General features: G+C 39.6%; 2 protein-coding genes and 1 long non-coding RNA gene across 3 annotated transcripts; 2 read left to right on the top strand and 1 right to left on the bottom strand.

The window, feature by feature from the left end:
- Positions 1 to 263: 263 nt before the first annotated feature.
- Positions 264 to 14,999, top strand: LOC125828451 (uncharacterized). Its single transcript, XM_049507738.1, has 5 exons — positions 264 to 1,635; positions 1,814 to 3,216; positions 6,338 to 7,502; positions 13,048 to 14,530; positions 14,637 to 14,999. Exons 1-4 carry the CDS (start codon positions 441 to 443, stop codon positions 14,430 to 14,432), a joined length of 5,148 nt encoding a protein of 1,715 aa, XP_049363695.1. The 5' UTR covers positions 264 to 440; the 3' UTR covers positions 14,433 to 14,530; positions 14,637 to 14,999.
- Positions 8,049 to 8,254, bottom strand: LOC125828604 (uncharacterized). The gene is made up of 3 exons (XR_007443054.1): positions 8,222 to 8,254; positions 8,132 to 8,176; positions 8,049 to 8,095 (listed from the first exon to the last, which is right to left on the bottom strand). It is a non-coding gene; the product is annotated as an uncharacterized LOC125828604 (long non-coding RNA).
- On the top strand, positions 8,258 to 9,546 carry LOC125828683 (extensin-2-like; the record flags this gene model as incomplete). The annotated part of the gene is made up of 2 exons (XM_049508017.1): positions 8,258 to 9,169; positions 9,276 to 9,546. A coding segment is annotated over one exon (873 nt), but the record flags the coding sequence as incomplete, so codon positions are not given.
- Positions 15,000 to 16,849: the final 1,850 nt, after the last annotated feature.

Below are 16,849 nucleotides of genomic sequence, written 5' to 3'. Positions count from 1 at the left end.
ACATGTAAAGGTTAACCAAACAAAAAAATATGTCAAGAGAGTGGAAATATTAAAAACTATCAATCAATCTCTTTGCACATTCCTATGTTGTTTCTCATTTTCTATGTAGCAGGTAACAAACTACTTTGTTATAAAGATAATATGGAAATATTCAAAGTGATACAAAGATGACTTTAATAAATAAGATGAAAAAACTTGTAGATCCAGCTGTTAATGTTTATTTTTACACTTTGATTATCAATCAGGGCAATTGAATTAGTCCTTTTAGACAGCTCTTTACTAACAACTATTTTATCAAGAAATTTTAGTATAAATACATAGGCCAATGAGTCCACAAAAGGCATCACTTCTCAACTGAAAAACTAAAAGTTGTCTTCTTTCTTCTTCTCCTAACTAGCTAACCACATTTGGGAGGCTAGGTGGTGTAATTTTCCGGCGATATGAGGCTTAACAATGGCGGCCCTGCCAAGGGTCGTCAATATTTGCCACAAATCTTAGTGGCATTGGCCATATTGGCTGTTGCTAATGTAGTGTCGGCAGACCCTTATGTATACTCTTCTCCACCACCTCCAGTGTATGAGTACAAATCACCACCACCTCCTTCTCCGTCTCCACCACCACCATATGTGTACAAATCTCCACCTCCTCCCTCACCTTCTCCCCCGCCTCCATATGTTTATAATTCACCTCCTCCTCCTTCTCCATCTCCACCACCACCATATGTGTATAAGTCCCCACCACCTCCCTCACCGTCTCCACCACCACCCTATGTGTATAAGTCTCCCCCACCTCCTTCACCATCTCCACCTCCACCATATTACTACAAATCTCCTCCACCACCATCACCTTCACCACCACCTCCATATTACTACAAGTCTCCACCTCCACCTTCACCGTCACCTCCACCACCATACTATTACAAATCTCCACCACCGCCTTCACCATCACCACCTCCACCATATTATTATAAGTCTCCACCGCCACCTTCTCCTTCACCTCCTCCACCATATTATTACAAATCTCCACCACCTCCTTCACCTTCTCCTCCACCACCTTATTACTACAAGTCTCCACCTCCTCCATCACCTTCACCACCACCACCATACTATTACAAGTCTCCTCCTCCACCTTCCCCATCACCACCCCCACCGTACTATTACAAGTCCCCACCACCACCGGCTAAATCACCTCCTCCCCCGTACTATTACAGTTCTCCTCCACCACCAGTGAAGTCTCCCCCTCCACCTTACTACTACTCCTCACCACCACCACCAAAGAAATCACCTCCTCCGCCATATCACTACACTTCTCCACCACCTCCTGTTAAGTCACCACCTCCTCCATACTACTACTCCTCGCCACCACCACCAAAGAAATCACCTCCTCCACCATATCACTACAGTTCCCCACCACCACCAGTTAAGTCACCTCCAACTCCATACTACTACAAGTCTCCACCACCACCACCAAAGAAGTCTTCTCCCCCACCATACTACTATACTTCACCACCACCACCAACTCATTACTATCCTCCACATCATCAATTTGTAGTCAAAGTTGTCGGAAAAGTCTATTGTTTTAGATGCCATAATTGGAAGCACCCAGAGATGTCTCACGACAAGAAACACCTGAAAGGTACCATAGTCTTTATAGTTTATACTACACACATATTTTTTATTTTCTTTTAATTTATCATCAAAATTTGTTTAACTATACATATTTTATTTTTTGTTGCTTTGCTCATTATGCTCTGATCAAAATTCATATATAAATTGTTTTTGTGTTAATTAATGTTTCTTTTATAATGGATTAGGTGCTATTGTTGAAGTGACTTGCAAGGTCGGTGACAAAGAAATTGTGAGTTATGGTACCACTAAGATCAATGGCAAATTTAGCATCACTGTTGAAGGATTTGAATATAGCAAGTATGGAGCAAAGGCTTGCAAGGCTAAACTCCACAATGCTCCTAAGGATTCAAAGTGTAGCATTCCTACAAATCTTCATTGGGGAATTAAGGGTGCTAACCTCAAAGTGAAGTCAAAGAATAAATATGAAGTTGTACTCTATGCAAAACCATTTGGTTATGGCTCAAAGACACCTTATGCAGAATGCCTAAAACCCAAGCCTACACCTGCTCCATACTATTATAAATCTCCTCCACCTCCAACACCGACTTATGTTTACAAGTCACCACCACCTCCATCACCAAAATATGTGTACAAGTCACCACCTCCCCCAACCCCGACATACGTTTATAAGTCTCCACCACCACCTGCTTACTATTACAAATCTCCACCACCACCAACTAAGTCTCCCCCACATTACTATTACAAATCTCCACCTCCACCATCACCAAAACCTGCACCGGTATACTATTATAAATCTCCACCTCCACCATCACCAAAACCTGCACCTGTATACTATTACAAATCACCACCACCACCATCACCAAAACCTGCACCCGTGTACTATTATAAGTCACCACCACCACCATCACCTTCTCCCCCACCTCCTTACTACTACAAGTCTCCTCCACCACCATCACCAAAACCCGCACCTGTATACTATTATAAATCACCACCACCACCATCACCATCTCCTCCTCCACCATACTATTACAAGTCTCCACCACCACCATCGCCATCACCCCCACCACCTTACTACTACAAGTCTCCTCCACCACCATCACCATCTCCCCCACCTCCATACTACTACAAGTCTCCTCCACCCCCATCGCCTTCTCCCCCTCCACCATACTACTACAAGTCACCACCACCACCATCGCCATCTCCTCCACCACCCTACTACTACAAATCACCACCACCACCATCGCCATCTCCTCCACCACCCTACATCTACAAGTCTCCTCCTCCACCATCACCTTCACCACCTCCACCCTACTACTACAAGTCACCTCCTTCACCGTCACCTTCTCCACCGCCTCCCTACTACTACAAGTCACCGCCACCACCATCCCCATCTCCTCCACCACCCTACTACTACAAGTCTCCTCCTCCACCATCACCTTCACCACCCCCACCTTACTACTACAAGTCGCCTCCTCCACCGTCACCTTCTCCACCACCTCCTTACTACTATCACTCTCCACCTCCACCCGTAAAGTCTCCTCCTCCTCCTTATTACTACAGCTCACCTCCTCCACCAGTGAAATCACCTCCTCCACCGGCGTACATTTACGCTTCACCACCACCACCAGTCCACTACTAAGAGGTTTTAAGAGTGCAGTCATTCTCCACAATCAATCAAGTGAGTAGTTGTTTAAATTTGTAAATTTTTCATATGATATTCAACCTTTTTTGCTTCTTTTGTTTGAAATAAGTCTCTAATCTTCTATTTGGTTGTTTCTTTTCAGATTTTAGTTTGAAACACAAAATAAATGATGGCTTCTTGAGGAATAGATTCAAACGTCAATGGTACAAAGCAATTAATTTATGGAATAAGATGTTCAATCTTTTAATTGAAGGGTTGATTCTTCATGACATGGACATATTTGATTCTACTTCTCTTTTGGTCTTCTTGCACATTGTTTTCTTAGTGCGTTCACATGAACGTATCTAGGCTTAGATGCTTCTTAGATCTTGTTTCTTTGTAACTTATTATTTGTATTGAGGATATTGTCCTCTTTTTATTCATTCTTATCAATTATTATTGTATGTTGTTCTTGTAACACCTTCATGTACTTTGTGCACAAATCAATAAGAAGATCAATTTTATTATATTCACTTTCTTCTTCTTTTCCTCTATCTTTTACCTCTGTAAACATGTTGCAAACAAATTAAATTAGTCTTCTCCAAATATATATATAAATAAATTGAAAATGAAAATATCTACAATTAGTTTAAGATCTTTACTATACTTTTTAAGGGAAAATGCATAACTAACCCCAGCCTATGCCCAAAATCTCTGAGACACACCTAACTTTTAATAAGGTCATATTACCCCCCAACTTATTTTATATATAATTTTTTATCTCTTTTCGGCCTATGTGGCACTATCTTGTGGGCCCAGCGCGTGTTGACAATTTTTTCAAGGATAGTGCCACGTAGGCCGTAAAGGGGTAGAAAATTAATTAAAAAATAAGTTCGGGGTAATAGGACCTTAGTAAAGGTTAGGTGTGTCTTAGGGATTTTGGGCATAGGCTGGGGGTACTTATGCATTTTCCCTAGTTTTAATGTAGAAGTAGTTCAAGATATGTATAAGTAAAACACACCTCTGTGCTTTCACAATATGCACTGGTGTACTTCTTACCAAAAAAATTTAAAATGAAAATACAAAAGGGAAGAAGAACTATTTTTCTTTTCTTTTTTTTGAATGTGGCTAGAGATCTATAACAGGATTGAATACACTAGTAGTCCATGTCAAAAACGATGATTGTTTACCCTTGATCTATGCAAGTCAGGAGGCCAGCTAACTCGTGATATACTCCCCTAAAGAGTACATCACAAGACTGAAACGCAAAGGAATTGACAAGACCTGCACAAGGTGGAGCAGGTAGCTTAATTTGATACAACACACAACATGTAGTTATCTATTAGATAACCTGGTAGTTACAGAGTAGAGAAGTTAAAATTCAATTTTAGTATTCGCCTTCTCAAATTAAAGAGAAAAAATGTTTAACTGAAATCTTTTACATTGATGTTACAAAGGTCAAATTTTTCAATACTTCTTATATTTTTATAATGTGTAAAATATTATTGTATGTCTGAAAAGTTAAACAATCCACCTCCAATATTTTGTCTTGAGTAGATCAGAATTAATAACTGATTAACGAAATAAAGAAGATAAAAGACATGGAAGAAGTAACTAAAATTGAAACGAAGAACAAGAAAAGAAATCCTTTTATTGAACTTAAGTCAGGCCAGTTTGCACGTACCTTGACTAATTACATGAGATACTTGTTACCTCCCACCAATACTGATATCGGATAACTCTTATCTACCAAAGCTTGGACAAAAGCCAAAAATCACCAATATTTCTACCTACGTTGAAATTTAACCCTGAAATCTCATGATTCTCATTCCAACACTTGTGATTATGCAAATGAGTAATACAAAAAGATTATAAAAGAAATCGTTTGCTAAGACTTGGCATGCACTACTACTAATTCAAAAAGTACAAATCCGTGTTTTCGGTCTTCTTTATTTTTTTTCAGGCTTAAGTTATGTGTATTAACAATGTATATACATAAAATACACTCAGACTTGTCGAAACAATTTGATGTCAAAGAAAATGTTGGTGTTCAAAGTTTCTAGACCACCATATCTAGTAGGCAACAAATAATTTTAAGCCATCAACAATGAACATACATATAATTTATCCATCATCATAAAAAGGGCTATTTGTGCTATCAAGGTTCTTGCACCGGCCAACTAGTGTTCCAAAAAGAAAATAATTCATCTATTCGCTAATATGTTGAACATTTTAACTATGCATGTGATCAGTGGCGGAACCAAGGATCCTAATAGGGGGATTCAGAGAAGTACAAAAGTATCACACTTAGGTTTGGAATATGTTGGGCATGTCGCATAGGGCATTTGGTAAATAATTGGTACGAGTTTCAGACAATCCCATAGTAACGCACCTTAGCATTTACCAGTAATAAACTCCAACAACATTAGTCTTGTTTTTTACCAGCTAGCGCGAGTCCACGACATAGAATATATATATATCCTTACCCACTACAGATCAACAGGCAAGTAAAGCAGGGGAAGATAGATTAATTAATTTGGCTAAACAAGTCAAAGTTGTTGTAATTATTGAATATGAGCACTAGTTTGTTTGTATTTTGAAATTATGAATCTTTTAAGTTTTGTAGGTTGATACAGAAATATGCTTATCAGCCCACACCCTGGCTATTGAAAACATAATAGCAAGAGAGTGGAAATATTAAAAATAGCACTTTCTTTCCCTTAAGCCAGTTCATGGCATGTGTTTTTGTGTGTTCTCATAGCAGGTAACAAACTACTTGTTAAAAGATAATGGGGAAATATTCAAACTGATACAGAGAGAGAATATAATTAATAAAATGAGAACTTGTAGATCCAGCTGTTAAGAGATATTAATAATATTTTACACTTTGATTATCAATCAGAGCAATTGAATTAGTCCTTTTAGACTGCTCTTTACTAACAAATATTTTATCAAGAAATTTTATTATAAATACATAGGCCAATGAGTCCACAAAAGGCATCACTTCTCAACTGAAAAACTAAAAGTTGTCTTCTTTCTTCTTCTCCTAACTAGCTAACCACATTTGGGAGGCTAGGTGGTGTAATTTTCCAGCGAAATGAGACTAAACAATGGCGGCCCTGCCAAGGGTCGTCAATATTTACCACAAATCTTAGTGGCATTGGCCATATTGGCTGTTGCTAATGTAGTGTCGGCAGACCCTTATGTATACTCTTCTCCACCACCTCCAGTGCATGAGTACAAATCTCCACCTCCTCCCTCGCCTTCTACCCCGCCTCCATATGTTTATAAGTCACCTCCTCCTCCTTCACCATCACCACCTCCTCCATATGTGTATACGTCTCCACCCCCTCCTTCACCATCTCCACCACCACCATATGTGTATAAGTCCCCACCACCTCCCTCACCGTCTCCACCACCACCCTATGTGTATAAGTCTCCACCACCTCCATCACCATCACCACCTCCACCATATTACTACAAATCTCCTCCTCCACCATCACCTTCACCACCACCTCCATATTACTACAAGTCTCCACCTCCACCATCACCTTCACCACCACCTCCATATTACTACAAGTCTCCACCTCCACCTTCACCATCACCACCTCCACCATATTATTATAAGTCTCCACCGCCACCTTCCCCTTCACCTCCTCCACCATACTATTACAAATCTCCACCACCACCTTCACCTTCTCCTCCACCACCTTATTACTACAAGTCGCCACCTCCTCCATCACCTTCACCACCACCACCATACTATTACAAGTCTCCTCCTCCACCTTCCCCATCACCACCCCCACCGTACTATTACAAGTCCCCACCACCACCGGTCAAATCACCTCCTCCCCCGTACTATTACAGTTCTCCTCCACCACCAGTGAAGTCTCCCCCTCCGCCATACTACTACTCCTCACCACCACCACCAAAGAAATCACCTCCTCCACCATATCACTACACTTCTCCACCACCACCTGTTAAGTCACCACCTCCTCCATACTACTACTCCTCGCCACCACCACCAAAGAAATCACCTCCTCCACCATATCACTACAGTTCCCCACCACCACCAGTTAAGTCACCTCCAACTCCATACAACTACAAGTCACCACCACCACCACCAAAGAAGTCTTCTCCCCCACCATACTACTATACTTCACCACCACCACCAACTCATTACTATCCTCCACATCATCAATTTGTAGTCAAAGTTGTCGGAAAAGTCTATTGTTTTAGATGCCATAATTGGAAGCACCCAGAGATGTCTCACGACAAGAAACACCTGAAAGGTACCATAGACTTTATAGTTTATACTACACACATATTTTTTTATTTTCTTTTAATTTATCATCAAAAAACTGTTTAACTATACATATTTTATTTTTTGTTGCTTTGTTCATTATGCTCTGATCAGAATTCATATATAAATTGTTTGTGTTAATTAATGTTTTTTTACATGGATTAGGTGCTGTTGTTGAAGTGACTTGCAAGGCCGGTGACAAAGAAATTGTGAGTTATGGCACCACTAAGATCAATGGCAAATTTAGCATCACTGTTGAAGGATTTGAATATAGCAAATATGGAGCAAAGGCTTGCAAGGCTAAACTCCACAATGCTCCTAAGGATTCAAAGTGTAGCATTCCTACAAATCTTCATTGGGGAATAAAGGGTGCTAACCTCAAAGTGAAGTCAAAGAATAAATATGAAGTTGTTCTCTATGCAAAACCATTTGCTTATGGTTCTAAGACACCTTATGCAGAATGCCTAAAACCCAAGCCTACACCTGCTCCGTATTATTATAAATCACCTCCACCACCATCACCAACTTACATTTATAAGTCACCACCTCCTCCATCACCAACATATGTTTACAAGTCACCACCTCCTCCAACTCCGACATACGTTTACAAGTCACCACCTCCCCCAACCCCGACATACGTTTATAAGTCTCCACCACCACCTGCTTACTATTACAAATCTCCACCACCACCAACTAAGTCTCCACCACATTACTATTACAAATCTCCACCTCCACCATCACCAAAAACCTGCACCGGTATACTATTATAAATCTCCACCTCCACCATCGCCAAAACCTGCACCTGTATACTATTACAAATCACCACCACCACCATCACCAAAACCTACACCTGTGTACTATTATAAGTCACCACCACCACCATCACCTTCTCCCCCACCTCCTTACTACTACAAGTCTCCTCCACCACCATCACCAAAACCCGCACCTGTATACTATTATAAATCACCACCACCATCGTCACCATCTCCTCCTCCACCATACTATTACAAGTCTCCACCACCACCATCGCCATCACCCCCACCACCTTATTACTACAAGTCTCCTCCACCACCATCACCATCTCCCCCACCTCCATACTACTACAAGTCTCCTCCACCTCCATCGCCTTCTCCCCCTCCACCATACTACTATAAGTCACCACCACCACCATCGCCATCTCCTCCACCACCCTACTACTACAAATCACCACCACCACCATCGCCATCTCCTCCACCACCCTACATCTACAAGTCTCCTCCTCCACCATCACCTTCACCACCTCCACCCTACTACTACAAGTCACCTCCTCCACCGTCACCTTCTCCACCGCCTCCCTACTACTACAAGTCACCACCACCACCATCCCCATCTCCTCCACCACCCTACTACTACAAGTCTCCTCCTCCACCATCACCTTCACCACCCCCACCTTACTACTACAAGTCGCCTCCTCCACCGTCACCTTCTCCACCACCTCCTTACTACTATCACTCTCCACCTCCACCCGTAAAGTCTCCTCCTCCTCCTTATTACTACAGCTCACCTCCTCCACCAGTGAAATCACCTCCTCCACCGGCGTACATTTACGCTTCACCACCACCACCAGTCCACTACTAAGAGGTTTTAAGAGTGCAGTCATTCTCCACAATCAATCAAGTGAGTAGTTGTTTAAATTTGTAAATTTTTCATATGATATTCAACCTTTTTTGCTTCTTTTGTTTGAATTAAGTCTCTAATCTGCTATTTGGTTGTTTCTTTTCAGATTTTAGTTTGAAACACAAAATAAATGATGGCTTCTTGAGGAATAGATTCAAACGTCAATGGTACAAAGCAATTAATTTATGGAATAAGATGTTCAATCTTTTAATTGAAGGATTGATTCTTCATGACATGGACATATTTGATTCTACTTCTCTTTTGGTCTTCTTGCACATTGTTTTCTTAGTGCGTTCACATGAACGTATCTAGACTTAGATGCTTCTTAGAGCTTGTTTCTTTGTAACTTATTATTTGTATTGAGGATATTGTCCTCTTTTTATTTATTCTTATTAATTATTATTGTATGTTGTTCTTGTAACACCTTCACGTACTTTGTGCACAAATCAATAAGAAGATCAATTTTATTATATTCACTTTCTTCTTCTTTTCCTCTATCTTTTACCTCTGTAAACATGTTACAAACAAATTAAATTAGTCTTCTCCAAATATATATAAATAAATTGAAAATGAAAATATCTACAATTAGTTTAAGATCTTTACTATAGTTTTAATGTAGAAGTAGTTCAAGATATGTATAAGTAAAACACGCCTCTGTGCTTGCACAATATGCACTGGGGTACTTCTTACCAAAAAATTTTAAAATGAAAATATAAAAGGGAAGAAAAACTATTTTCCTTTTTATTTTTTTGAATGTGGCAAGAGATCCATAACAGGATTGAATACACTAGTAGTCCATGTCAAAAACGATGAGTGTTTACCCTTGATCTACGCAAGTCAGGATGCCAGCAAACTCGTGATATACTTCCCCCAAAGGGTACATCACAACACTGAAACCCAAAAGAATTGACAAAACCTGCACAGGGTGGAGCAGGTAACTTAATTTGATACAACACGCAACATGTAGTTATCTATTACCTAACCTTGTAGTTAAAGAGTAGAGAAGTTAAAATTCAATTTTAGTATGTGCCACTTCAAATCAAAGAGAAAAAATGTTTAACGAAATAAAAGAAGATAAAAGACGTGGAAAAAGTAACTAAATTGAAACGAAGAACAAGAAAAGAAATCCTTCCAAAGTACTTTACATTACAACAAAGAAACGTAACAGCACAAATGCAAAGTCAACTGAATAAATTAATGAACTTAAGTTAGGCCAGTTTGCACGTACCTCGACTAATAACATGAGATACTTTCTAGCTCTCACCAATACTGATATCGGATAACTCTATCTACTAAAGCTTGGACAAAAGCCAAAAATCACCAATCTTTCCACCTACATTGAAATTTAACTCTGAGACCTCATGGTTCCATTTCAACACTTATGATTATGCAAATGCGTAATACAAAAAGGATTTATATTCTATGACGATCACAAATAACAACTTTTTACTGTATTAATGTAGTTAATCGATGTAGCATGTTTACTCAATCTTTCAAGTTCACTAATATCAAACTTGTTATGAAGAGTTCACAAATTTGAAGTCAAAATAAATGTTGGTGTTCAAAGTTTCTAGACCACCATTTCTAGTAGGCAACAAATAATTTGAAGCCATCAACCATCAACATACATATACTTCATATCCATTTATCCATCATCATAAAAAAGGCTATTTGTGCTTTTAAGTTATCAAGGTTCTTGCACCGGCCAACTAGTGTTCAAAAAGTTGAACATTTTAACCATGCATGTGATCAGTGGCGGAACCAAGGATCCTAATAGGAAGATTCAGAGAAGTACAAAAGTATCACACTTAGGTTTGGAATATGTTGAGCATGTCGCATAGGGCATTTGGTAAATAATTGGTATGAGTTTCAAACAATCCCATAGTAACGCACCTTAGCATTTACCAGTAATAAACTCCAACTACATTACTCTTGTTTTTTACCAGCTAGCGCGAGTCCACGATATAGAATATATATATATATATATATATATATATCCTTACCCACTACAGATCAACAGGCAAGTAAAGATGGAGAAGATAGATTAATTAATTTGGCTAAACAAGTCAAAGTTGTAATTATTGAACACTAAAAAATTCAATATCACAGAATATGAGCACTAGTTTGTTTAGTTGTTTATGTTTTGTAGGTTGATACAGAGATATGCTTATCAGCCCACACCCTGGCTATTGAAAACATAATAGCAAGAGAGTGGAAATATTAAAAAATAGCATTTTCTTTCCCTTAAGCCAGTTCATGGCATGTGTTTTTGTGTGTTCTCATAGCAGGTAACAAACTACTTGTTAAAAGATAATGGGGAAATATTCAAAGTGATACAGAGATGAACTTCAATAAATAAAATGAAAACTTGTAGATCCAGCTGTTAAGAGCTATTAATAATTATTTTACACTTTGATTATCAATCAGAGCAATGGAATTGGTCCTTTAGATAGCTCTTTACTTTTCAAGGTGTGTAACTATAAATATATTGGCCAATGAATTCCAAAAAGGCATCACTTCTCAACTGAAAACTAAAGGTTATCTCCTTTCTTCTTCCTCTAACTAGCTTGGGAGGCTAGGTGGTGTAATTTTCCAGCAAAATGAGGCTTAATGGTGGCGGCCCTGCCAAGGGTCGTCAATATTTGCCACAAATCTTAGTGGTATTGGTCATATTGGCTGTAGCTAATGTAGTGTCGGCAGACCCTTATGTATACTCTTCTCCACCACCTCCGGTGTACGAGTACAAATCACCACCACCTCCTTCTCCTTCTCCACCACCACCTTATGTGTACAAATCTCCACCTCCGCCCTCGCCTTCTCCCCCGCCTCCATATGTTTATAAGTCACCTCCCCCTCCTTTTCCATCACCACCTCCTCCATATGTGTATACGTCTCCACCCCCTCCATCACCATCTCCACCACCACCATATGTGTATAAGTCCCCACCACCTCCATCACCGTCTCCACCTCCACCGTATTACTACAAATCTCCTCCACCACCATCACCTTCACCACCACCTCCATATTACTACAAGTCTCCACCTCCACCTTCACCGTCACCTCCACCACCATACTATTACAAATCTCCACCACCGCCTTCACCAGCACCACCTCCACCATATTATTATAAGTCTCCACCGCCACCTTCTCCTTCACCTCCTCCACCATACTATTACAAATCTCCACCACCTCCTTCACCTTCTCCTCCACCACCTTATTACTACAAGTCACCACCTCCTCCATCTCCATCACCACCACCACCATACTATTACAAGTCTCCTCCTCCACCTTCCCCATCACCACCCCCACCATACTATTACAAGTCCCCACCACCACCGGCTAAATCTCCTCCTCCCCCGTACTATTACAGTTCTCCTCCACCACCAGTGAAGTTTCCCCCTCCACCATACTACTACTCCTCTCCACCACCACCAAAGAAATCACCTCCTCCACCATATCACTACAGTTCCCCACCACCACCAGTTAAGTCACCTCCAACTCCATACTACTACAAATCTCCACCACCACCACCAAAGAAGTCTTCTCCCCCACCATACTACTATACTTCACCACCACCACCAACTCATTACTATCCTCCACATCATCAATTTGTAGTCAAAGTTGTCGGAAAAGTCTATTGTTTTAGATGCCATAGTTGGAAGCACCCAGAGATGTCTCACGACAAGAAACACCTGAAAGGTACCATAGTCTTTATAGTTTATACTACACTCATATTTTTTATTTTCTTTTAATTTATCATCAAAAATTTGTTTAACTATACATATTTTATTTTTTGTTGCTTTGTTCATTATGCTCTGATCAAAATTCATAAATAAATTGTTTTTGTGATAATTAATGTTTCTTTTAAAATGGATTAGGTGCTGTTGTTGAAGTGACTTGCAAGGCCGGTGACAAAGAAATTGTGAGTTATGGTACCACTAAGATCAATGGCAAATTTAGCATCACTATTGAAGGATTTGAATATAGCAAATATGGAGCGAAGGCTTGCAAGGCTAAACTCCACAATGCTCCTAAGGATTCAAAGTGTAGCATTCCTACAAATCTTCATTGGGGAATTAAGGGTGCTAACCTCAAAGTGAAGTCAAAGAATAAATATGAAGTTGTACTTTATGCAAAACCATTTGCTTATGGCTCAAAGACACCTTATGCAGAATGCCTAAAACCCAAGCCTACACCTGCTCCATACTATTATAAATCTCCTCCACCTCCATCACCGACTTATGTTTATAAGTCACCACCTCCTCCATCACCAAAATATGTGTACAAGTCACCACCTCCTCCAACCCCGACATACGTTTATAAGTCTCCACCACCACCTACTTACTATTACAAACCTCCACCACCACCAACTAAGTCTCCACCACATTACTATTACAAATCTCCACCTCCACCATCACCAAAACCTGCACCGGTATACTATTATAAATCTCCACCTCCACCATCGCCAAAACCTGCACCTATTTACTATTACAAATCACCACCACCACCATCACCAAAACCTGCACCCGTGTACTATTATAAGTCACCACCACCACCATCACCTTCTCCCCCACCTCCTTACTACTACAAGTCTCCTCCACCACCATCACCAAAACCTGCACCTGTATACTATTATAAATCACCACCACCACCATCACCATCTCCTCCTCCACCATACTATTACAAGTCTCCACCACCACCATCGCCATCACCCCCACCACCTTACTACTACAAGTCCCCTCCTCCACCATCTCCATCACCACCCCCACCTTACTACTACAAGTCTCCTCCACCACCATCACCATCTCCCCCACCTCCATACTACTACAAGTCTCCTCCACCTCCATCGCCTTCTCCCCTTCCACCATACTACTACAAGTCACCACCACCACCATCGCCATCTCCTCCACCACCCTACTACTACAAATCACCATCACCACCATCGCCATCTCCTCCACCACCCTACATCTACAAGTCTCCTCCTCCACCATCACCAAAACCTGCACCTGTATACTATTATAAATCACCACCACCACCATCACCATCTCCTCCTCCACCATACTATTACAAGTCTCCACCACCACCATCGCCATCACCCCCACCACCCTACTACTACAAGTCTCCTCCTCCACCATCACCTTCACCACCCCCACCTTACTACTACAAGTCGCCTCCTCCACCGTCACCCTCTCCACCACCTCCTTACTACTATCACTCTCCACCTCCACCCGTAAAGTCTCCTCCTCCTCCTTATTACCAGTGAAATCACCTCCTTCACCGGCGTACATTTACGCTTCACCACCACCACCAGTCCACTACTAAGAGGTTTTAAGAGTGCAGTCATTCTCCACAATCAATCAAGTGAGTAGTTGTTTAAATTTGTAAATTTTTCATATGATATTCAACCTTTTTTGCTTATTTTGTTTGAATTAAGTCTCTAATCTTCTATTTGGTTGTTTCTTTTCAGATTTTAGTTTGAAACACAAAATAAATGATGGCTTCTTGAGGAATAGATTCAAACGTCAATGGTACAAAGCAATTAATTTATGGAATAAGATGTTCAATCTTTTAATTGAAGGGTTGATTCTTCATGACATGGACATATTTGATTCTACTTCTCTTTTGGTCTTCTCGCACATTGTTTTCTTAGTGCGTTCACATGAACGCATATAAGCTTTGATGCTTCTTAGAGTTTGTTTCTTCGTAACTTATTGTTTGTATTGAGGATATTGTCTTTTTTTATTCATTCGTATTAATTATTATTGTATGGTGTTCTTGCAATACCTTTGTGTACTTACTGCACAAATCAATAAGAAAGATCAATTTCACTATTGTAAATCTCCTCCACTTCCTTTACTGAAGTATGTGTACAAGTCATCACCTCCTGCAACCCCGACATACATTTAAAAGTCTTCATCATCCCCTACTAAACTATTACAAATCTTTGCCATCACGAACTAAGTCTCCACCCCTACCATTACCAAAATCTGCACCGATATTCTATTATAAATTACCACTACCCCGTCACCATCGCTTCCACCATCTTACTATTATAAATCTCCACTTTCATCAACTAAGTCTCCACTACCTCCTTATTACTACAAATCTCCACTTTCACCATCACCAAAACCTGCACCTACATACTATTCCTATTGGTTGATATCAAAATATTCTATGCAATTTCATCTGATATGTTTAGATTATAAAAATAGATATTAAAGTATATCAAAAATATAAGTTTCTTAGGATAATAAATATTAATCTTATATTTTAATCACCTTACACTTGCATTCAAAATGGATTTAATATTTGGAGAGTTGAAATATAAATTAAAGTAGTTTTGATATACTATTTATAATAGTTACTTTATATTAAATATGCATTCATGTTACTTTATGATATAAAAGAATACAATATTTCTTTAAAATGTGTTTTCTTATAGAACATCTCACACAACTTTTATATTAGATTTGAAATGTATTTGTCTATGATGAGATATGAGTGTAAGGTAGTTAAGGAGTTAGTTATTTCACCAAGATGCTCAAGGGTAGTATAGACCTTTTATATTGTTTGTTACAACTAATTCTTCAAGTTAGTTAGTTAGTTTGATTAGAAGTTAGATTCTATAAATAGTACTTTTCAGCATTGTAAAAGTTAGTCTTTGAACTCAAACAATGAGAGTTTCTCTTCTTCTATCTTAGCTCCTTGTTAATGGAGATTTTGTGTTAACTCTGTTTCAGTTCGTTTTACTTCATGGTATCAGAGCCACACACAGTGATTACTGTGATAGGCAATTTCGATCGAGGATTATAGAATCAAGTTACAGATTCACAGATCCATCGGTTCATCAGTCGATCTATAGGTTTTACACAAAGTTTTGGGTAAAATTTGTAGATAATTGGTGAGTACTTAGCTTCTGCAAACAATTGTTGATCAGCAGTGAATCAGGATGACGAATGGAAGAACATCTGCAGACTCAATTCCAGGCAACAATGGAGAAAACACAGGTGTATCAATGTCGATACCTAATTCTGTAATTGGCCAAGGTATTGACTACAATCATCCTCTTTTTCTTAGTCCTACAGATTTAAGTGGAGTAAATCTTATTTCGTTTCAATTACTTGGAATTGAGAACTACTCTCTATGGAATAGATCGATTACACTAGCATTGTTAGGACGCAATAAACTGGGGTTAATTGATGGAACCTGTAGTAAAGAGATGTTTAGTGAAGAATTGTGGGGACAATGGGAGAGAGTGAATGCTGTAGTACTGTCCTGGTTAATGAACTCAGTGTCGAAGAGTTTACTGAGTGGAATTGCTTTTGCTACAAATGCTTCTCATGTTTGGAGTGATTTAAAAGAAAGATTTGACAGGGTAGATGGTTCGAGAACCTATAGTCTTCATAAAGACATTGTATCACTACAACAGGGGACTGCTTCTGTTTCTGTGTATTACACCAGACTCAAGACCTTGTGGGATGAGTTTGAGGCTGTAGTTCCTTCTCCTGGATGTAATTGTGCTAAGTCGAAGGAGTTTGTAAACCACTTGAGCAGACAGAAATTGTATCAGTTTTTAATGGGGCTTAATGAGTCATATCATCAGGCTAGAAGTCAAATTTTAATGATGAATCCCTTACCAACTGTCAATCATGCTTATGCTATGGTAGTAGGGGATGAGAG

This window comes from Solanum verrucosum, unplaced genomic scaffold (genome assembly GCF_900185275.1).
Source record: "Solanum verrucosum unplaced genomic scaffold, falcon-dt-bn FXZP01000273.1, whole genome shotgun sequence".
NCBI lineage: Eukaryota > Viridiplantae > Streptophyta > Magnoliopsida > Solanales > Solanaceae > Solanum > Solanum verrucosum.
Note: the sequence above shows the minus strand (reverse complement) of the source record. Positions and strands in the feature narration are given on the sequence as shown.

Excerpts from the sequence above, each read along its gene's own strand:
- LOC125828451 (XM_049507738.1), top strand. The coding sequence starts at position 441 with ATGAGGCTTAACAATGGCGGCCCTGCCAAGGGTCGTCAATATTTGCCA. Across the intron at positions 3,217-6,337 it reads ACGCTTCACCACCACCACCA|GGTCGTCAATATTTACCACA; the intron begins GTCCACTACTAA and ends GGCCCTGCCAAG. Across the intron at positions 7,503-13,047 it reads CGACAAGAAACACCTGAAAG|GTGCTGTTGTTGAAGTGACT; the intron begins GTACCATAGACT and ends AAAATGGATTAG.